Genomic DNA, 23,862 nt, shown 5'->3' with positions numbered 1-23,862 from the left:
CCTTTCCACCGCCTGAATGTGTCAAGAAGGGCTGGCTATCGATAAGGATTTCTCAATTCGATTTGATTCTGATTCATGGGGTCCCGATTCGATTCGATTTCCGATCCGATTCAATTCAATATCCATTTTTGTTAGGGGTATTTCAGTTACAATATCAATGCACCTCTAACCTGGTGCATTATCAAAATGTTCAATGTTTACAATAAGAATTGACCCTAAAGAAGTAATATCATGTACTTTTTAATTAACATGATCAACACACAGCAGTCAACACAATATTATCAGTTTTATGAATTAGACAGCTGAACTTTTTTCCACTTTCAGATTTTTTGTCTGAACATCTGGCTCATGGTTTTGATTAAACGAACTGGGCTTCAATTTGCACGAGATTTGGCCACAAGATCTCATAAAACGAAGAACAAAACCACGCCAAAGCCAACGCTAACAGAGCGTAACATAAACATCAGTGCAAAATTAACTTACATATTCATGGACACACAGACGATAAAAAAAAGAGTCCGTCAGCGATCACTGATGTCTCCATAGGTTCAGTAAACAAGTCTGGTTATGTCTCCTCACTGCCATGTTTCGGGGTGATGCGCTGAATCGTGCTGCGTTCAGGAGCACTCAGAAACGTGAGTGATCAGACACATTTTTATACATATTTTTAAAGATCGATCTTGGGATTTATGAATAGATTTTGGGTATTTCAAATGAGAATTGATTCGAATCGGAAAATAACCTTTTTAAACCGAGCACCAGTGTCAACCAAAATGAATATGTTTAGCATACTAGTGATAGTTTCCTAAACACTCAGACGATCATGTTAATATTACTAAGTAACAAATCCAGAACAATGCCAGCAGCTGTGTCAGGCAAATGTGTGAAGTCAAAATGTGATTATAAAAAAAATATTATAAAAAACAAATCAGCAACTAAAATGTTTCAATGGATGGAATAAAACATAAATTGGAGCAGAAGTGGAATATTCTTACATGATCAAGTGGTTTTACTGCAAGACAGGGAACAGAAATGTAGCACATAACTTAGCCCCCATTACATCAGACAAGGTTTTTGATTAGGTCTGTGGCACTGTGTACGGGGGGCCACAGTGATGTATTGTCATACAAAAACCTTTCCATACTGAAGAGAGACACAATGTTACTCAGGAAGAAGAGAAGTGCCACTGGAAAAAAAAATCGTTGTTCTCACATTTTGCATATAGTGAAGAATGGAAATATTCAATAGAATAGGTTTAATTTATGGGGAACTTAGGAATTTATTGTTTTTAAATTTTACATTGAAAACTTCAAATACCTTTTTTTTCCTCCCCAATATGTGGATCAGCAAAGTTGTTATTTTTTATATACTGAAACATTATCAAACGTCATTAACAGACAAAAAGTTGTCCACCTAGTTTAATTTATGATTTTTTTTATTTTCCAAGTTTGTTTTCAATATTACTGAAGTTTGAATCTAAAATTAAAGGACCCAATACATGTTTGATTATCAGATGAACTACTATTTTCCATTCATTACTTTAAATTAGGGCTGTCAAAGTTAACGAAATAATAATGAGTTAACGCACATTTCCTTAACGCCACTATTACTATGACCCTCCACCCGCCCCGTAGTTTGGGAAATCAGGAAGCGATGCCGCGTTGATGTTGTGGATAGCATGCAGATACAAAGCTCCATGAGAAGAAATGGATAAAGAAAAGGGTCTTTTAAATGCCAAGTTCAGCCTCAAAGCCCTGCTAGATGGTTCTCTCATCAAGACCAAAGTTATTTGTATTTACTGTCGATGTGAACGGAGTTACCACCGGAGTGTCGAGTCTTAAATACCACTTGCTGGCCAAGCACACAGCTGATGCAGAGATCCCCAGACTCAATGACTTATTACTTAGGAATGTTACATTCAGGTCAATATGCCCGTCTGTTGTTGCTTGCTGGGCTTCAGTTTGCCATGTTATGCTTTCCATTTTTTGAGCATGCAGTACCTTTGAGGTTATTCTGTAGAATATTGTGGACAGTTATTGTCATTGTTTTGGAATGTTGCATTAATAATAAACATACATTTTCATAAAGGAAGCTTATTTGTCCATTCCCATGTTGATAAGAGTATTAAAAACTTGAAAAATATCTCTTTGAGGTATATTTACAACAGGTAAAAATGTATTAAATCGATTAATTGCCAGTTAACTATGGACAACCATGCCATTAATTGCGATTACATATTTTAATCGATTGACAGCCCTACTTAAAATACACTGATACTAACACAAATGTATTGTTCAATTCAATTAATGCTAAACTTAAAGAGCTCTCAAAAGAATAAGGGAAATGTCAGTACACTTTGGCCTCATGGTGAATACTTATGTAAAACACAGGAAACCTTCCCCCCAGCAGGTGCTTCCTCAGTCAGTTACCAAACTGAAACAGACTGAAAGCCAAAAGCTCAGACACCATCACTAATGACTCCTGAAAATACAGAAGAAAAGCAGGCCAGAGAAACTACATAAGTGCTCAACATGACAATAATTTATCATTTTAAAAGTCTAATTCTGATGGATATAATTTCACTGCACAGTCACCATTGGGTGATACCAATAAAAGATATGTGGAGTATGTTGATTATCAACCAGGTGACCACAAGAGTTAGAGTAGACCATTACCATAAGGGTTTATAATTACCAAATGCTTATTATTATGGATTCACTGTAGATTCTCCTGAAAAACTCAGAGATGATCACACTGACCAGCTGTCTGCTTCACAGAAAAACATACACATATTTTGAGCATCAAAGTTTGGTGACTTCACGCACATGGGGAAAAAGGATGATGAAGTAAGGTTTTCAGGTGTATGGTGACAAACCCCGATCCAAGCTATGCCAACTTAAAAGCACCTCAGCTAAGGAGAATACAGTGGCCAAATATAACAGAAGAATAATGCAATGATCAGAGAGTCATATATGTGCTTAACAAATAATCAAATACTGGACACTGTTCAGTGGATGACTGGCAGACCACATGGGAGAGATGATAGCCCAAAACCTCAGGGAGGCACTTAGATCATGAGGACTGTCAGGGGTTTACCAAGTCTGCGTTACCACTGATAATGCTGCTAACAACATCAAAGCACTTGAACTGAATGTGTGGACAAGCTTGCGATATTTTGGCCACCTTTTTTGTCTAGTATCCCCCAATACTCCCATGTATAAAGAGAGAGTTGTAAAAGTGGACCAACACGGTTGGTTTCTTCAAGAAAGTGTTGTGTGTCTTTTGAACCAGCCACTGCTCAAGCGGGCTGGGCTTGCCTACACACCAGGTTTTGACAGATAAACATTCTTGAGTACCTGAATTAAAAATATGCTAATATGATTCACCCTCCAGGTGCTTGATAAGCTTTCTTTTCTTACAACAATAGAATCAAGGCAGAGTGTATAGTTTACATGAAGTCCAACACTGCAGCAGAGACAGGAAAAGTCTTCATTCCTGCTGTTGAAGCTGTCACTGATAAGCTGAGGTTTCCTTATTAAGAGGAGTTTAGGTCTTCTTAAAAATTGCATCAAGTCAAGGCAAAGCATCCCCTTAATCAGATAGAGTGTCCATTGAACTGGTAACAACAGCTATCTACAATCAGAGGAGGCTGATGGTGAGACCAACCCGCTGGAATGGTAGAGGCAGCATGAGGCTCATTTTCTATTTCTTATATTTGTGCATCTCAGCCTGAAGTGCCCCTGCAGAGCAGGTTTTCAGCCCAAAAGGGGAAACTATCACATGTCGGTGATGAGCACTGAAACCGGAGTGTTGACCATCTTGTAAATGTTGCTCACATCCTTTTTATTTAGAAGAAACTCATTGGGGGAAATCTTTCAAAAGTAAACTTGAAATGAATAACAGGATAATTTACGCTCTAGTTTAATACTAATAGTGCTAATAGTTTCTTTTTTTATTGGACATTTTTAGAGATCACCCATCTTTAATTACATTTAAACAGGATTAGATCTCAACTCTCTGACCTTTGTCCACTTTTCCAACTGTACCTTGCGTTGGGACATGCGCAGTGAGTGTGTGGTTGAGAGAGTGAGAGAGAGCGAGCAGCAGACTGACGCTGAATAGAGCGGAGCAGATGGGAAGGTAAACAGTGAAGTTCTCAATCTGGCTGTAAATTTATATTTAACATTATATTTGGGGCTACTTTCAAAACCATGGAAGCTCAAGACAGCTCCCCCAGGACACCCTAGGCAGCAGCTTACATCACCCTGCTCTAATTTTTAACAATGTTCACAATCTTAGTTCTTGTGTTTGCATGCAAAGCCAACAGCTTGGAGTTCAGGAATGTCAATAGATTTGCAGCAATCTGCTACTTTATCCGCTAACCTCTGATTACAGCTTAGCCTCTGAGGGGGGTGGACAACATCTCTAGACTTCAGTTTTAGCTTCGCTAAAAAGGTTTATAAAGTTTTAACCTTATCTCTATTTTCCAAGTTAGGCACACAGTGTGAAAAACAACAGCAGTTGTTGCCAATGCTCTGTGTGTCTCTGAGGCACAGCTGTGAAATCAAAGGTTTTTCCGGCCACCAGCACTGTCAACTCGTGTTTTTGCTGGCCCAGAAGAACTACAGGTTACTTCAACTTGGATTTTCAGTCTCCATCTTTGCTTGTTTTGGTATGGAAACTGGGGATCCTGCTTTGACATAACAAAAATGAATGAGCATAGAGAATGTTTTATCAACAAGGATACATTTTACATATTCAGACAAAATTTTTCGAGCCTGAGTATACAGCCAATGAAATGCAGCTGAGAAAGGCCAAGGCTGCGGCTGCTCATCTGCAATGCATCCTGGAACATGTGCTGCCAGCACTGCTCTGTAAGCAGGAGAACTCATCCTTCTCTCTATCAGATACCAAGGAATTTATTTCTAGTTTGGTTATATTTACTATCTCTAATGCTTGGACATCCAAATTAAATGTGGAGAAATTCTTTTAAATACAGTAATTAGTTAATATACTTACATTTCATTACTGGATCCAATGAACATAACCATGTCAACCATATGATAACTGAAGAGTCAACAGTCATCTTTTAAATACCTGCATTTCTGTAAAAAATAAAAAGCAATCAATTCCATTGATTCCAAGATATTTCATGACAGATGCTGAGGGATTTTACTTAAGCATGATCTTACATAAGAAGAGCTGGTGGGCAGGCAAAACTTTTTTTAGGCTCAGATTACAAAGGAAGAATAAAGAAAATATAAATTTTGATTCTGCCATTCAGTTCATATATATGTTTGGGGTTTTTTTTTTTTAAATCACCTCATGCTGGAATTTCATAAATTGTACAACCTCAGTATATTTCCCAGCACCAAGCTTTATGTCCGCAAATTGTGAGTTGAATGTCATTGTCCTATTAAATTGTTCTAAGTGTAGCCTTTCTCCCAGGAAACCTATACTCAACAGTTGAAGTTGCTAGATTACCATCTGAATAACACTAGAACAAATTGTGCAATTGTCTTGTAATAATCAACTTAATCTGGCATTGTTAATACAAAGCCCTGAACAAGGACATGATATATCTGCTCTTTTCCTTTGGTAAAGAAGCCTAAATAAACCCCTAAAATATTACAGAAATAGAAAAGAGAACACCTTCCACTGACTGTTAAATATTTGATTATAATTGATTATGTATTGATGTAGTTGGAAGATGTGGAGTTCATTTCAAACTATTTTGAAATAGGACTTTTAAGAATGATTTTTTTTTCATTATAGGAATGTTGTCACAATGATATAGAGCTTAAAGGGACACCTCCCAAGTTTTGAAGCATGAAATGATGAATGGAGTTCCTGATAATAGTTGCCAAATTAAACAGAAAAAGCTTGTAAACTGTTGTGACATTGTTTCAAGATTCACAAGTGAGAATAATTAAAAAACTAAATCCTAGTAAACAGTAAAATCTGAGTCAGAATAGTTAAAATCCATTCGTTACCTAAACCTAAAAAGTTAATGGACTAAAACACGAGATACTTTCAGTATGGATGTTGTGGATGATTGAGTGGATATGACAGCCAGATATCATAAACATATATCCATGTCCAAGTAATGCAGCTAAATCAAGTATATCTGGTTATCCACGCTGCAGTAACTGAAGGTGACAGGAGGATGTGATAAAGAGGAACTGTACACCAACTGTTGGCAAACACTTAGTTTTATATAAGCCCCACCACAGGAAAGGAATACCTTTAGGGAAGTGGTTAATAAATGGTACATTGGGGATTGCTTTAGTCAGTGAAACATGTTTGCTTTTCATGGTTTAAACAACACTTTTAGTATTTGAATTAGAGGCAGACTGTAATGTATCACTGTGATGGCTACTTTGACTACTGGGGGAAAGGGACACAAGTCACAGTAACTTCTGGTAAGTAATGACCAAATATATTTTTAATCAAGACAAATCTTTTTTTTTTTTCATTATAAAAATGTATGTTGGTTAAAACTGTACTCAAACTAACATTTAATCTTTAGTTAAAATGTAAGATCAGAGTAAATATTACATATATACACTAGTTTACTGAGTAAGTACAACAATTTAGAATATGATACAAGCTCCCAAGTATTTTTGTACTATAGTTCAATTGACACCAGTCACTGTGACTACTACTTTGACTACTGGGGAAAAGGAACAATGGTGACCGTCACATCAGGTAAAATAATTCATTTTGGTCTTGAAAATTACAATTTGGTGATTACACAGTTAAATATAACATATTTCGACCTCTGTGGCGTGAAAGGCATCTTTGAGGTGCTTGTTTTTGTATGTTGGATGTGTTGACATGTTACACTGTGACTATGGTTTTGACTACTGGGGAAAAGGAACCATGGTGACCGTCACATCAGGTAAAATAATTCATTTTGGTCTTGATAATGAAAATTTGGTGATTAAATATCACATAATTTGACCTCAGTGGCGTGAAAGGTGTCTTTGAGGTGCTTGTTTTTGTATGTTGGATGTGTTCACATATCACACTGTGACAATGCTTTTGACATCTGGGGAAAAGGAACAATGGTGACCATCACATCAGGTAAAATAATTTATTTTGGTCTTGATAATGACAATTTGGTGATTACACATTTAAATATAAGATATTTTGACCTCAGTGGCTTGAAGGGAGTCTTTGAGGTGCTTGTTTTTGTATGTTGGATGTGTTGACATATCACACTGTGACGGTGCTTTTGATTACTGGGGAAAAGGAACGATGGTTACAGTCACATCAGGTAAGCCAAACACTTATTTTGTCTTTTTAATTTGTTTGTTTGATTTTGAAGCAGAATTAGGAAATTTAGTTTTGACACCGTAAGTTAATGTATATCTGGAATACTGTATGTTAAAGGTGTTAAAATCCATAGACTCAATTTAAACTGAGTGGATCCAATTTCAAAGTTGGTAATTGCAGAGGCCAATGTAACTATGTAATAGGGTAGATTATTACAAAATCACACACTATGGAACATGTAGATGCTTGAGATCCAGGTTTTTGTATGCAGCGGTTAATTATTTGTTGAACTGTGACAACTGGGCTTTTGACTACTGGGGAAAAGGCACTATGGTCACTGTCACTTCAGGTAAGTGATTTTAATATGTTTGATTAGTGAATGAAACTCCCATTGATCCCATTACTAATGCAATTTAATCTTTTTTCATGTGGTCACAAGTGTTGAACAAGGATATCATAGCCAACAGTATTTTGTAGGCTGGCATAGAATCTCTGATAATATTAAAACTCCTGGCTGGTAGTTCTATGGACAGGTTTATATCTTACTTTGGTTTTGGCAACAGTTCAAATCAAACTGTTTGATGAGAAGTTATTATTAAGGGATATTACAGTAAAAAGTAAGTTTTCGTGTTAAGTCCTTATGACTTTCTGAACTGTGACAACTGGGGTGCTTTCGACTACTGGGGAAAAGGCACTATGGTAACGGTGTCATCAGGTAAGATTTGCACTGCTAAATCCCTTTTTAAGTTACATTTAAATTGCTAAAACCTCTAAAGATTTGGAGTGTCACAAAATGAAAGTGTTTTACTATAAGGGTAAAAAAAAAAAATCGGTTTGCCGGTAAAAATTCTCTGAAGACACTGGTGAAGATTTATACTAATTGTATTTAATTTAATTGGAAGAAAATATATGACAAAGCGAGCATTATTAAAAGTTAGAGTAGAGTAGAATAGTTCTCAACGTTAGTAGACAGCCTTTTCAGACTAGTGGTTCAGTAATTTCAGCGCTGTGTTACTATGAAGCTTTTGACTACTGGGGAAAGGGTACAATGGTAACCGTTACATCAGGTAAGAATACTGTTTAATCTCAAACATATTTGCCTAATTTAAACAAAAGTTAAAGTTAACAAAATGATATGATGCCATAAACTCAGTACTGTATGTTTGTCAAATGTACAGCTACACTCCATTTAACTTTGAAAAAATAACAATGATTATCATCAAAGTTACGGACTAAAAGTTATCGACATTTATATTTTAAAAAGAGTAGACCACAAATGATATTACTGAGGGAGGCTAGTTCATCAAATAACATCTAAAGAAATGTGATAAGATAAAGATGTATGTACGGAGCGCACTTCTCTCATTCAACATATGAAAAGGTTAAGGTATTAAAATGTATCCTTGATTGCAATGCTTTGCTATGCTTTTGATGAAGTAAGCCAACTTCATTCCATTGTTAACTTATGTTTGATGAAAAATATCTTATTTTAAATGTTCACTTCACTTTTTTAACGGCATTTTTGTTTCTACTTTGTTAGCATCTCCTACCAAGCCAACCGTGTATCCTCTGATACAATGTGATTCTGGGACTGGTAACCTGGTCACTCTTGGCTGCCTTGCCACTGGCTTCACACCGTCCTCAGTGACCTACACATGGAACAAAAATGGGTCTGACTTGCCGGAATTCACTCAGTATCCTCCAGTACTGAAAGACAATGTTTATACGGGAGTCAGTCAACTCAAAGTGAGCAGACAGGACTGGGACAACATGAAGCCCTTCCAATGTGTTGTGACAAATACAGCAGGAACAGGACAGGGGACATTCATCAAGCCACGTAAGTCTTGTGTTTAGTCATATATAAATGCCTTTATAGTAGTTGATTTGAAATTTAGCAGGTTAACATGGCAGAGCTGTTAACATATTTTAGCATTGTGAAACAATTTTAAGGTTTTCAAATTGATTGTGATGACACAAAGCGTACATGTATTGCCAGTAGATAACAGTAGAATACAGTACCAAATACATAAGATCCATTTCTTACGGTGCACTAATCAATAATAATAATACATTGATAAATGTTATTGGTGCAATGTGTCTCTACTAGTTGGTTTTATTACTGTGTTCTTTAGAGGTGTTATCAGAGGTAGACTAACCCCATCATTGTACCTTTATCCTGAGCTGATATTTTGACGTTTGAAGTAAAAGTAAAAGTGAGCCATCACTGTTGTAATTGTTTTACAATATACTCAATTATGAAGGAACGTGAACACAAAGGAGAGCACAAAAAATAATTTAGCTATTAAAAGGTTAGAGTGTTTCTAAGGTTTCTAATGTCATAATGAGCAGACCTGACCGGTTAACCAAACAGTGTGGTGGAATGAGAAGGTTGGCACTTTCTCGTGCACATACAGCTGCTGACTCAGTCTATATTATCTATTACTAATATTCTGCATGCCCTCTGCACCTGCTGAAGAACAAATTATTGTTGTGTGCTCTGCTTCTTTCCATCTATCTGCATAATCATAGTGATGCAGATAGATTGAACCTTTATGGTGATAATTAACGTTCAAGTTAAATCCATGTTTGCTTGCCTGAGCAGTCAATGTATATGCAGAAGCGAGCATCAGAGCTCTGCTGTTCAATTGTATTTATCCTTTGAGTTTTATCAAACTACATGAACCTCTGCTTCTGCATATATATATTATACACACACACACACACACACACACATCCCCTGCTTGCGCATACATATATTTGTTTATATCTTTTTTTTTTTCAGATGTGGTTTATCAGGTACCAGATGTTAAAGTGTTTGTCTCATGTTATGAGGATCAGGAGGTTGCCTTCACCTGCATTGCCAGTGATTTTTCACCAAGTAATCAAAAGATCAAATGGCTGAAAAATGAAGCACCAATAGCCAAAGACGCAAAATTGATGGATAGCTCTTCTACAGAGAAAAAGACAGCTAATGGACTGTACAGTGTTTACAGTGTTCTCAAAGTACCAACCAGTGAATGGACTGAGAACATTAATTATACATGCGAGTTTGAAGGGAAAGGTCAAAATGGTGCAACGTTCAATAGATCCACTGTGTCCTACAAACAGACGTCCTCTCCCTCTAGTAAGTAAATGAATACTAATTATTGAAACATTTTGTGTGAATTTCTATGGTTTATATTCTTATTGGTTTGCAGCCATTCCTGTCCAATAATGTTTCCCTTGTTCCTCACCCCAAAGGTGACGGATGCAGTGAATTAGCTGCTGACATAGTGATCAAAGACCCTTCACTGGAGGACTTGTTTTCAAAAGGAAAAGGAACAATAGTATGTGAAGTCAAGGTAAATACGCCATCAGTAGAAGAGGTACGTTGGGAGGACGAGGAAGGAAATGAAATCGCTAATGCCAAATCGAAGGACAAAAAAGGACGTGGAGGCCTTTACAGAGTACCACTCGAGATCACATTTGAGGACTGGACCCGGGGGATAAAACCCAGCTGTGTTGTTATTCATCCAGATTTACATGAACCGCTCAAGAAACCCTTTGAAAGGAATATTGGTAAGAAAACTGAAGTGCTGTCTTTATTTTTTCTAATCATGCCATCAAATCCAGTGATCTTTCTCAGCTGATTATGCAGCAGAGATTTTCTTCAGCACTGTATGTGTGGCAGGAGGTTTAATGTTTCTCTCATGCTTGCAGGAGGACAGACTCTGCGTCCTTCAGTGTTTATGCTGGCTCCAGTAGAACATACTAGACAAGAAATGGTGACCTTGACTTGCTATGTGAAAGACTTCTACCCTCGTGAGGTTTTGGTGTCTTGGCTTGTTGATGACGAGAAGACAGATTCAACATACACGTTCCATACCACAGAGCCTGTAGAAAACCAAGGATCCTATTCGGCTTATGGCCAGTTATCGCTCAGCTTTGATCAGTGGAAACAGAGTGATGTAGTGTATAGCTGTGAAGTGTCCCACGAGTCTATGGCTCAACCAAACTCAACCAAAACTATTGTCAGGTCCATTGGGTACAGAATGAATGAAGGGAACAACCTGGTCCACCTCAACATGAACATCCCTGAAAGCAAGTGCAAGGCCCAGTAGATGTTTTTTTTGTCTCTCTGTGTCCTCTGTTGTTTGTTGTTTAATGTTTGTTGTTTGTGATATGACATTGTGTTTGTCTTTTAAATGCAAAATCAAAATAAAAAAAAACACTTTGAACTCTGTTGATGTATGTTGCATGTTGTTCATGTCTTATCCAGTATTTTGAGCTACATATTAAGAGTGTCTCCGTGCTCTCGTAATGCAGAACAAATTACATTTCAGCATGTTTGATTGAAAGCATTTTTGGCGATACCAATATATTGAACTATCAACATTATAGTGTACTCAATCAAATGGAGCAACCAGCTACTTACTAACTTTAGACAAAAATAAGTTTGATATATTATACATGTTTGTTTGTTGATATGCAGTAGTATTGTGTGTGTGTGTTAGTGTGTGTTTTACCGTGTGTGTGTGTGTGTGTGTGTGTGTGTGACTCGTCTTTGTTACTTATGTTTCCTCTTCTGGGTCTTGCACCCCCATCACAAGACAGAGTATTGCTTGAGGTCTAACTCAAGCTCTGTAGTATCTTAGTGAAATTATGAATATTCTGATTCACAAGCCAAGTCAAGCCACACCAAAAAATGGGGTCTTTCAAAAGCAATTCAGGATCATCTAAGTTAAACTTTTATCAACATAATCCACATTTTAGAAGGAAATGCAAAGCTATTAGGCCTAATGGCACACTCCTGTTTAGACACATGCCAATACTGCCTTTTTAAAATGTGTTGTATATTGTTTTAACTGATCGAATAACTGATTAGATCTGGTCTTACCTTGAAGGTTATAATGTTTATAACCCTACAATTGGAAATCATAGAATTTATTCATTAATAGAATCTTTTGTCTAATGGGACTTGCATTTTACAAAAATATTAACTCAACAATTCCTGTGCATTATATCCAGACTTCATGCAATCAAATGATGCCACAGATGCAGAAAAAGATAACATGGTTAAACCAGCCCTCACCTTCATCCTTCTCTTCCTCATCACTCTGCTTTTCACCATTGGAACCACTGCTTTCAAGGTAATATGTTTGCACAGATAGGTTAAACTCAATTAGAAAAAATACCTGAATAAATAGATTTATGTGATCAAAACACCACAACACGAGGAAAAGAATCACAACAGATTTCAGAAATATGACATAGGCGTAGTAGAACAAAACGTCTAACACATGATGGTTATTATTAATTTGTAATCAACATTAAAATTACAAATTGTCATGATGTATTTTTGACTACATATTGTAAGTACTATTAATGATATATGTATGTTACATGCATGTTCAGGGGATGACACAAACAGAAATACTTTTATTGTGCAATGTAATGCTTCGAAACAATAAAAAACCTTTTGTAGCATTTTACAGACTGAACCGTTAAAGTGTTGAAACTAAATTGGGTTAAACTGTGGGATATTCAAAGAGGTATTTTTAACCAACAATGTTTGTGTCAAATTGCAGGGCTATTATTTGTGTTATTGTGATCAATGCTGGGAGAAAACATTTTTTACAGCAGTTGATTATGCTAAATTATTTTATTTAACAGAAAGCCAGTTGTCCAATATTTAGTTTGAGCCAATAGTTAATACAATAATTTCACAAAACTGAAGGTGATCTTACTTCAAAAATGACTCAAATACTTTTGAAATCCAAAAACCAACATTTAGCTTTGAACGTTTTACTTAAACTATGAAGGTCATAATTATGAAGATGTCAGACAAGTACTCATTGTGATATTTTATTATACAGTAATGTAGGCCTAACTGGAAAAGCAGGACTTTGATTACTTTGGTGCATTTTCACTAAACATTTGTTTTCTTTGTCTTCACAGGTTAAATGAAACAAGGTGAACTTTCTGTAAGACTTATTTTGTCTGACTTTTTTTCATTAACTCAGAGTATTGTGTAAGTATTTTCCTTTTTTTTTTAATTACAAAAGCTTTATGTCTGCTGAACAAAAATGTTTAAATGTCATTAACCATTGATGTTGATCCATTTTTTGCTTTTCCATTTAATTGTTCATACTATCTATTGTCTAAATGTCTATTTCACCAATAAATGTTTGATTACGTAACACTTATTTCTTGTTATTGACATTTTAATCTTTTTTAATTGTTTTATCATGTTATTTGTTGCATTACTCTGTTTATCATCTCCACTGCACCTGCATTTGACAACCCATGAGAAATGTATTATGTAAATGTGGAAATGTTACAGTTGGTGAAGTTCTCGGTTCTATTATTAACAGACTTAAACCTTCAGCAGGTCCTGACAAGCAATGCAAAAACTATAGTGCATGTACACTGACATGAGACGACATGAGATATTTAAATGTGCACTCTGTTTGTCTTACTGGCATAACCCCACCTCACACCTGGTGTCTGTGATGCACCGTTGCTCATAACTTTGTTTCACTTCTGTAATTTGGTACTTTATTGGGAGCTGGGTGTTACTCAATGCTTCCGCTTGCTGCTTGCCCTGATCACTCAACCCTGTCATGCTGCAACATCTGTGCAACAGACTTCCAGCCTTCTCTCCACCTAACTTTTAGGACACACACTTTAAGAGTACAACTCTGCCATCTAGCCTAGACACAAAGGTATTACCATTTACAATTCAGGCCGACATAATGTAAAAGGTATGTACAACTGCTGATATGATATCAGCTCATATTTTATAAATAAACATCTAATAGTTAGAAAGAAGCAAGCAAATGTAAAACTCTCTCTCTCTCGCTCTCTCTCTCAGGACCGCGGGTTATATCTCCAAACATCAGATTACAACCTTTCAGGGAGGGTGAATTTGGAGTCTCAGGGGTCAGACTCATCTGCACCCTAAGTGGCTTCTTTCCGGATAAACTGAGTTTGGAGTGGCTACGGGACAACCAACCTCTAAAGATTGCAGAAAACCAAAGGAAGCTGCAGAGTGTAGCTGGAGAAGAGACAACCTTTACTCAAAGCAGTGAGATTGAGCCAAATAGCAAGGAGTGGGCAGCAGGCTCAAAGTTTACATGCAAGTCGATTCACAACAAAATTGAATACATAAAGACAACAAGTGTCTGTCAAAGTAAGTATGTGTGGCTCCCAACATGAAAACTGCTGATAATTCATGAATGTCTTTAAAAGAAAATGCATGTTTTATCATGAGCATTTTTAATTAGATTAACATTTATTTCTACAATACATCTTATTTGATTACATAATGTTTGGTAAATAATAAACTCTCTGGTTAAAACTAATATTAAAATATTTTTGTAGTGGTGAAGAAAATAAGTTTGAGTCATCTGTGGTTTATTCAGGATCTGGTCTTGATTCATGTTTTTCTTGTTCTCTCTCAGCTTCTTCAAGTGCCCCTCCTGCCATTCATGTGGAGACTCCCAGCTTCAAGACAGTAATGACGGCAGCATCTGAGGTGAAAGCAATGTGCTTAGTCCAAACTGTTTTTCAAGCAAAAGTGACCTGGCTGATGGACGGGAGAGTAACACCGAGTAGCAAGGAGACTACAAACACGACTCATATTACCAGTGATCTGTTGGTTTCTTTAAGTCAATGGAAACAACTCAAATCTTTAACATGTAAAGCTGAACATAAGTGCCTCTTCTCCGCTGAGAGGACTGTGTTTGTTGGGGGTAAGACGACTACACATCAAAATCCATTGTTGTTTTCTGCTCTTAGCAAAGAATGAGTGTGACATTTGCTGTGTTTTCTTTGTGCATCATCCAGGGCCTGCAGTTACAGCTCCATCGGTTGTGATCAGGAGATCTCTCCCAGATTTGCTGAAGGGGGACAATGCTGTGCTGGAGTGTGACATCACACAACTCTCCTCCAGTGACCTCTATGTCACCTTCCAGGCTGACAATGTTGACATCTCTGACAAACAGTTTGTGGATCTACCTGAAGCCCAGGGACCCCATTCAATCAGTAGACGCTTCTCTGTGCCTCCAAAATACTGGAAAACAGACACAAGTTTCACCTGCAAAGTGAATCAAGGCTTCTCTGATTACTTCCAATCAAACTCCACTGGCAGATTTTTTGGTGAGAGGAGTTACTCTTCTTTCTTTCCATTAAAAACTGAATGATTTTATGTTCCAAACTCAGATAACATGATATACAATGATTCTCTGATGCATTGCTTGATGTCTCATTCAGTGGACCCATCAGTGGAGCTTCTTCTGGTCCCCAGTGAAGAGTCAGGACCACAGAGACTCTTATGCTCTGGATGGGGCTTTGGCCCACAAATTAAATGGTTTTCTGAGTCTCAGCAAAAACCTAAGACGACCTATGACATCAGCATGGCTGCAGATGGACGGGTGGCAGTAACCAGTCAACTTGATATTCCTCAAACAGAGTGGAAAACAGGGAAGAGCTTCACTTGTGAAGTGTCTGACACGTCTCAGAGGAAACCTGTCAGGAAGGAGATCAGCCTCTGCTCAGGTAAAATTAAACAGGAGGAGTAACAAATCCATCCAAATGTTACAGGATGATAATCCAACCAGCACATTAGTCAAGTTATGTTAAATAAGGGAAAAGAACTATGCAAAGACACTTCTAGATGCACAATCACCACTTTCTATCTGCTAGCAGCTTTGACAGGCTAACATGATAGCAAACAATAGAGAACTGTGCTTCTGGCAAGCTGGTTGATGTTGATCTCACATACACATGTCTTTGTCTAACTCTTCATGAGAATCCAAATGATCAGATTGTTTTGTTTGACGCTCTACTGTTCCCCTAACCACTCACATTGCCTGTCAGCCATTAGTGCTGGACAGTTTACATACATCAGGTTTGGTTAGAGATTCTGCGACTCAACAACTTACCTAATGTGCAGGCTGTTTAGACAACCATAACAAAAATTAGAAAAAGGCTGAAACGCTCCATAAAGAAGCTGAATGACTTTTTTCATTTGGTTTCTTAATCAAAAGTGACCACAATACATCTTATTTGATTACATAATGTTTGGTAAATAATAAACTCTCTGGTTAAAACTAATATTAAAATATTTTTGTAGTGGTGAAGAAAATAAGTTTGAGTCATCTGTGGTTTATTCAGGATCTGGTCTTGATTCATGTTTTTCTTGTTCTCTCTCAGCTTCTTCAAGTGCCCCTCCTGCTATTCATGTGGAGACTCCCAGCTTCAAGACAGTAATGACGGCAGCATCTAAGGTGAAAGCAATGTGCTTAGTCCAAACTGTTTTTCAAGCAAAAGTGACCTGGCTGATGGACGGGAGAGTAACACCGAGTAGCAAGGAGACTACAAACACGACTCATATTACCAGTGATCTGTTGGTTTCTTTAAGTCAATGGAAACAACTCAAATCTTTAACATGTAAAGCTGAACATAAGTGCCTCTTCTCCGCTGAGAGGACTGTGCTTGTTGGGGGTAAGACGACTACACATCAAAATCCATTGTTGTTTTCTGCTCTTAGCAAAGAATGAGTGTGACATTTGCTGTGTTTTCTTTGTGCATCATCCAGGGCCTGCAGTTACAGCTCCATCGGTTGTGATCAGGAGATCTCTCCCAGATTTGCTGAAGGGGGACAATGCTGTGCTGGAGTGTGACATCACACAACTCTCCTCCAGTGACCTCTATGTCACCTTTCAGGCTGACAATGTTGACATCTCTGACAAACAGTTTGTGGATCTACCTGAAGCCCAGGGACCCCATTCAATCAGTAGACGCTTCTCTGTGCCTCCAAAATACTGGAAAACAGACACAAGTTTCACCTGCAAAGTGAATCAAGGCTTCTCTGATTACTTCCAATCAAACTCCACTGGCAGATTTTTTGGTGAGAGGAGTTACTCTTCTTTCTTTCCATTAAAAACTGAATGATTTTATGTTCCAAACTCAGATAACATGATATACAATGATTCTCTGATGCATTGCTTGATGTCTCATTCAGTGGACCCATCAGTGGAGCTTCTTCTGGTCCCCAGTGAAGAGTCAGGACCACAGAGACTCTTATGCTCTGGATGGGGCTTTGGCCCACAAATTAAATGGTTTTCTGAGTCTCAGCAAAAACCTAAGACGACCTATGACATCAGCATGGCTGCAGATGGACGGGTGGCAGTAACCAGTCAACTTGATATTCCTCAAACAGAGTGGAAAACAGGGAAGAGCTTCACTTGTGAAGTGTCTGACACGTCTCAGAGGAAACCTGTCAGGAAGGAGATCAGCCTCTGCTCAGGTAAAATTAAACAGGAGGAGTAACAAATCCATCCAAATGTTACAGGATGATAATCCAACCAGCACATTAGTCAAGTTATGTTAAATAAGGGAAAAGAACTATGCAAAGACACTTCTAGATGCACAATCACCACTTTCTATCTGCTAGCAGCTTTGACAGGCTAACATGATAGCAAACAATAGAGAACTGTGCTTCTGGCAAGCTGGTTGATGTTGATCTCACATACACATGTCTTTGTCTAACTCTTCATGAGAATCCAAATGATCAGATTGTTTTGTTTGACGCTCTACTGTTCCCCTAACCACTCACATTGCCTGTCAGCCATTAGTGCTGGACAGTTTACATACATCAGGTTTGGTTAGAGATTCTGCGACTCAACAACTTACCTAATGTGCAGGCTGTTTAGACTACCATAACAAAAATTAGAAAAAGGCTGAAACGCTCCATAAAGAAGCTGAATGACTTTTTTCATTTGGTTTCTTAATCAAAAGTGACCACAATACATCTTATTTGATTACATAATGTTTGGTAAATAATAAACTCTCTGGTTAAAACTAATATTAAAATATTTTTGTAGTGGTGAAGAAAATAAGTTTGAGTCATCTGTGGTTTATTCAGGATCTGGTCTTGATTCATGTTTTTCTTGTTCTCTCTCAGCTTCTTCAAGTGCCCCTCCTGCTATTCATGTGGAGACTCCCAGCTTCAAGACAGTAATGACGGCAGCATCTAAGGTGAAAGCAATGTGCTTAGTCCAAACTGTTTTTCAAGCAAAAGTGACCTGGCTGATGGACGGGAGAGTAACACCGAGTAGCAAGGAGACTACAAACACGACTCATATTACCAGTGATCTGTTGGTTTCTTTAAGTCAATGGAAACAACTCAAATCTTTAACATGTAAAGCTGAACATAAGTGCCTCTTCTCCGCTGAGAGGACTGTGTTTGTTGGGGGTAAGACGACTACACATCAAAATCCATTGTTGTTTTCTGCTCTTAGCAAAGAATGAGTGTGACATTTGCTGTGTTTTCTTTGTGCATCATCCAGGGCCTGCAGTTACAGCTCCATCGGTTGTGATCAGGAGATCTCTCCCAGATTTGCTGAAGGGGGACAATGCTGTGCTGGAGTGTGACATCACACAACTCTCCTCCAGTGACCTCTATGTCACCTTCCAGGCTGACAATGTTGACATCTCTGACAAACAGTTTGTGGATCTACCTGAAGCCCAGGGACCCCATTCAATCAGTAGACGCTTCTCTGTGCCTCCAAAATACTGGAAAACAGACACAAGTTTCACCTGCAAAGTGAATCAAGGCTTCTCTGATTACTTCCAATCAAACTCCACTGGCAGATTTTTTGGTGAGAGGAGTTACTCTTCTTTCTTTCCATTAAAAACTGAATGATTTTATGTTCCAAACTCAGATAACATGATATACAATGATTCTCTGATGCATTGCTTGATGTCTCATTCAGTAGACCCATCAGTGGAGCTTCTTCTGGTCCCCAGTGAAGAGTCAGGACCACAGAGACTCTTATGCTCTGGATGGGGCTTTGGCCCACAAATTAAATGGTTTTCTGAGTCTCAGCAAAAACCTAAGACGACCTATGACATCAGCATGGCTGCAGATGGACGGGTGGCAGTAACCAGTCAACTTGATATTCCTCAAACAGAGTGGAAAACAGGGAAGAGCTTCACTTGTGAAGTGTCTGACATGTCTCAGAGGAAACCTGTCAGGAAGGAGATCAGCCTCTGCTCAGGTAAATGGAGCATATCATCCATAATCATCACAATGATTTATATTCACACATTTCATAAAAATTCATTTGACATTTAAGACTTTGTTTTTCAAGTGTTGTATTTTTTCCCCCTTCAATGTCATGCCCTGTTTTAGTGACTCGAACATCATCTCAGTCAGTTGGCGTCTATGTTCAGGGACCACCACTACTGGAGATTCAGAGCAAGGGACAAGTGACTGTCACCTGTCTTTTGGTTGGCCCTCCTCTTAAGGATTTCTCCATCACCTGGAAAGTAGATGGGAATATATATACTCACAATGTCCATACAGAGCCACCAGTGAGTCATAGCAATGGGACAGAAACTTTGCGGAGCTTCCTTAATGTATCAGCGGAGGACTGGCAAGCATATAAACAAGTGTCATGTGAGGGAAAGCACCAGTGTTCCAACCAGGGTAACGAGGACCATATAAGCAAAAGCAGAGGTACAGCTCTATAAAAAAGATCTGATTGCTTATACTTGTTTATGAATTTTCACAAGGTTTGACTAAATGTAAAATAGCAGGCCTTGCATTAAAAAACATGATCTCCACAACAAACAAAAAAAAAACAGTTTGAGCCTCAATGATAAGATTGAAATCGTCACTAGATGAACCCTTATTTACTTTTATCTTTTGTTTGTTTTTTCTCTAGACGTGAATCCACCAATAGTGAAGATAATTCAACCAAGTGCATCTGAGTCTTTTACATCTGGCGTCCTCACACTTACTTGCCTGGTTTCTGAATTTTTCCCGCCTAACATCATAGTGTACTGGAAAAAGAATGGCCAGAGACTCGCTTCAGCTGTCTACACCAACAGTCCTGCATGGAAGTACAGAGGGAGCAGCACTTATTCAATGAGCAGCAGACTAAATATAACCAAAACTGGGCACGAGGAGTCTATGTACTCTTGTGTTGTCAGACATGAGTCATCTGAAACCCCTCTTATACGCACTATAAAGGATGTGTTTGGTGAGTTGTGTATATACATAAAGTACAATTGCAGTTCACTGGTTTTATTTATCACACTAAAGTAAAAATGTTCTGAGCCAAGCAATTTGTATCAGGGCCTTCCTGGAATCTCACGTCTTTCCAGCTATAGCTCAATGTCACAATGCAGTTCAGCAATTCTAATCCCAATGAATGTGAATGAATGCGTTTTCTTTTAATTGATAAAAAAGCCCATTTGTTGACAAAATTGGCCTGCTTGTTGGCTGAGGCATTACTTTCTGTTTTTTCATCTGTTTTCAGTCAATTTTTTTAACAGTGAATATAATTAATGACAATTCAATTGTTTTACAGACGCCTTGGAGAGCTGTCATTTCTTAGATGACATCACTCATGCTGATATAAGCCAAGACATAGATGTGGACAGCTGGTACATGGCTTTGATGTTCCTCCTTTTTTCCATCATCTCCATCATCTATGGTGTCTTGGCTACCATGACTAAGGTAAGATGCAGTAGTTTTAGTAGTTGTGGTAATTTAATCTGTGAAGTATTTTATATTATTTTTATTGTTTAGATGTCTCTGCTATGCTTAGTATTTACCCTCTACAACTTTAATGTTTAGGGAGTTTAAATTGAAATCTTGTTTTGTATTGTAACAAATTGTTCCCAGGTCGTGACACATTCCCTGTTTCTTCCTTTTAGACTAAATGACAACAATCACCGGACAGATCTTCTGGGGATTTTTGATGCTATCTGGCTTTATTACTTTCACAGTGGAAAAAAAAAAAAGATAAATGAAGCATTGAATTGTTTAAGATAATAATATGAATGTTGTGAACAAATCTTCTATTACTGGACTCATTCTTGCATTAAGAAAAATAAAGACTCAAATATGGGACAAAAAGATTGTCGGTACTTGGTCAATTTCTTGCAATAAAAAAAGGTCATAACTTTCTTCAAGGATAGGCTTATACTGCAGTACATTGTTCTCACAATACCAACACCCCTGTGTTACTTAGATTGTCCACAAGAGTGAGACAAAGCTCCACGTACAGCAATGTTGAGCTGCATCCTCTGTGAAACACCAGTTGGGTAGACATTTGATGATTCTGAACTGGACTTGCTAAATGCTAAGACACAGAGGTACATTCACTTGAAGAACAGAGACTGTTTTTCTAACCTTTCCTGTTCCTCCATACATACACATGCAGAGTTACTGTCAATGTGTGTCTTTGAGTTAGAGCTGCGTGTTTGTGTCTGCATTTGTGTACCTTGTGGGTTTAAAGGAATTCACATCTGTGAGGGATGACACTAGGCACATCCAGGCTTACTATTGGCTACCTCTGGAGTGATCTGGCACTGTGTGTGCACTGATTGGCTGGGGACCCCTTGGCTGCTCCAGCCCAAATCTATGACGCTGTTGCTGGGATGGAGTCACTCCATGCTGCTGCCAGTCGAAGTGCCAAGGGACCAGCAATGGGAAGCAGGACCCCATGCCCAGCAGGCTGTCTAAGAGCGCCTCCCTGTCTAACGGCCCCATACCCTCTCATCCTCTTATGCCAAGCCCCCTCCCTCTGGGTCCTTACTTGACCCCTTTGTCAATACAAACCAGGGACAAGTAACAACCGAACATCCTCACACATATAGGAGAAATACTCTCTCTACAACTACTGATGAGGCACCACTGAGCAAGGTACTCAACCACAAACTGCCCACTGACCAACAGTAGAGCCCTGTGGTTGTCCTGAGCAGCTCCCAGTTCAATGTGTTGAACTAAATATGAAATAGTGCCGTTCTGAACAGTGCATACAGTCAGCTTCACATGGAAATCAAGATTTACCAAAGCAAGATTAATATCGTCCTATCTTAGCTTTTTGTTCAGAGTCAGTTTCAAGAGTATCAATGTAAAATATTGGAAGGGGAAAAGATCATGAATAAATGTCGTCCTTCTAGTGATCATTATAGTATATATATTTTTTCTGTAGTCCTTCTCCATATTTTTACTAAAAACAAGCAATAAATTCAGCAGGGGATGCAGACCTTCTGAAATACCTTTTCAAGTAAATGACCAACTTAAGTAAAGGGGAACAACCATACCAAAGTAAATCTGTGGTCATTCCATCTCAGCCTTTGTCCTTCCTACTGGGGAATTCTGTCAAAAAATACATTTCCATCTTCCAATTGCCTATATATTAACATATAAGAGACAGTGTTCAAACACCGTTAGATTAACTTAAGTGGTTCAACGTCGACCCATATTAGACCTGAGCCCACCTTCAGACACAGATCTTATTTGAAATTTAACAGAACAGTACGCGATTCTAACAAGGTCTACCACATCATCTATACTTAGGGTTTAAGAAGAAAGGAATCACACATTTAAACTCAAATATACAAAACAAACGCTGACATTTCAATTCTTTTCATTTTCGGAAATGTTATGGTGTCTCAACACGTCTGTTATGGGGTACACACTTGCATGTTACACTTGTTCTTTTATTATCTTGATTGAAAAAGAGAAAATTAAACTGAAATGTAATTCTGCACGTCTCTAAGAGTGCAAAAAGTACATTTCTACCTGATGCTACTTCAGGTCGACAACCATAAAAATATTGTACTGACAAAAATTGTGCCAACTGCAAAAAGACACTTCACTCGTCGTAGCTGCAAATGCACAGGTGTTACTATAAAACTGATGATAACTGTTTCATCAGTGTCCCATTGAGCTGCAATAAAAAGAGTCTTCGCTACATCTTAACTTAAGGATGAGCTCTGTCTCCTCTCCGACGTTATAACAATATAAAGTGATTAAAATGTTTCAACATCAACAGAGGCATAGCAAATCAGTCAATGCATATCTTAAATCTGTGGGTAACATGAGCTTTTAAAAAGTACGACATATACATGTATATTGACAATATGTTTATACCGATAACATGTTGGCACTGCAGTAAATATTGTTTGAGAAACTGACCTTGCTTGTTTTGTTCATCTTCTCGTTCTTCGGTGGAAAAAAGCAGCCAGAGTGTTAAGTTTATTACTGCCACCAAACCATGGATGCATGTTCTTCCTGGAGTGACCTTTGTTGTTACTCACTCCTGCAGTCCTTCCAGGGTGGATCGAGCAAAGTTCCCTTCAGTTTTTCAGACAAAAGGAACTACACTTGTTGGCTGCGGGGATACCCCAACTCATGGGAGTAGACACATGAAAGGCATCTTATGTGAAGTCTGCAGAAAGTTTGCTCTGAGGCCTTCGTGGAATGGATGAAATGTGGATTTGGAGAGCATTTCAGAATGTGTCCACAAAGTCTGCGAGTCTGCAAGAAAGGGGTCCAGACATTTGGATTCAGCTTTTTAACACAGCACATCCCCTGGACAGTACAGCATCATGAACATGAGTGGCTCTGCGACCAGATGTCCCAAACAAACACAAACAAGTGAAGAGACATTTACGAGACAGAACTGATGAATGTCATTCAGGTTTACTAAAAAAATAAATCACACCGACACATTACTGCTTATGTTGGCATTAGAGTATTTGTCAACTAGCTACCATGCATTTTGGCCTGCAGGCAGA

General features: G+C 38.1%; 1 protein-coding gene and 1 gene segment (V, D, J or C); both read left to right on the top strand.

Moving 5' to 3' along the window:
- LOC138602616 (uncharacterized) overlaps positions 1-21,179 on the top strand; it is a 49,246-nt gene extending 28,067 nt beyond the window's left edge. The window contains exons 3-18 of one of the 5 annotated variants that reach the window (XM_069674106.1): positions 7,939-7,993; positions 8,819-9,115; positions 14,132-14,449; positions 14,721-15,011; positions 15,106-15,417; positions 15,532-15,816; positions 16,474-16,764; positions 16,859-17,170; positions 17,285-17,569; positions 18,227-18,517; positions 18,612-18,923; positions 19,038-19,322; positions 19,457-19,783; positions 19,992-20,309; positions 20,640-20,788; positions 20,989-21,179. In XM_069674106.1, the coding sequence (XP_069530207.1) occupies positions 7,939-7,993; positions 8,819-9,115; positions 14,132-14,449; positions 14,721-15,011; positions 15,106-15,417; positions 15,532-15,816; positions 16,474-16,764; positions 16,859-17,170; positions 17,285-17,569; positions 18,227-18,517; positions 18,612-18,923; positions 19,038-19,322; positions 19,457-19,783; positions 19,992-20,309; positions 20,640-20,788; positions 20,989-20,997 (4,137 nt within the window). In that variant the 3' untranslated portion in view covers positions 20,998-21,179. Of the gene's footprint in view, positions 1-6,336; positions 6,423-6,782; positions 6,902-7,040; positions 7,087-7,233; positions 7,280-7,938; positions 7,994-8,818; positions 9,116-14,131; positions 14,450-14,720; positions 15,012-15,105; positions 15,418-15,531; positions 15,817-16,473; positions 16,765-16,858; positions 17,171-17,284; positions 17,570-18,226; positions 18,518-18,611; positions 18,924-19,037; positions 19,323-19,456; positions 19,784-19,991; positions 20,310-20,639; positions 20,789-20,988 lie in introns of those variants that run through there. The other 4 variants (XM_069674107.1, XM_069674108.1, XM_069674109.1 and 1 more) reach the window with 4 other exon arrangements.
- On the top strand, positions 10,434-11,500 carry LOC138602619 (Ig mu chain C region membrane-bound form-like). The segment is given in 2 exon segments: positions 10,434-10,836; positions 10,978-11,500. Coding segments are annotated over 2 exon segments (789 nt in total).
- Positions 21,180-23,862: the final 2,683 nt, after the last annotated feature.

The sequence above is a fragment of the Semicossyphus pulcher genome, unplaced genomic scaffold, assembly GCF_022749685.1.
Source record: "Semicossyphus pulcher isolate SPU_LCO1_2020_fin unplaced genomic scaffold, fSemPul1.0.p SCAF_23, whole genome shotgun sequence".
In the NCBI taxonomy this organism is placed as follows: Eukaryota; Metazoa; Chordata; class Actinopteri; order Labriformes; family Labridae; genus Semicossyphus; species Semicossyphus pulcher.
This window is presented reverse-complemented; position numbering and strand designations above follow the sequence as displayed.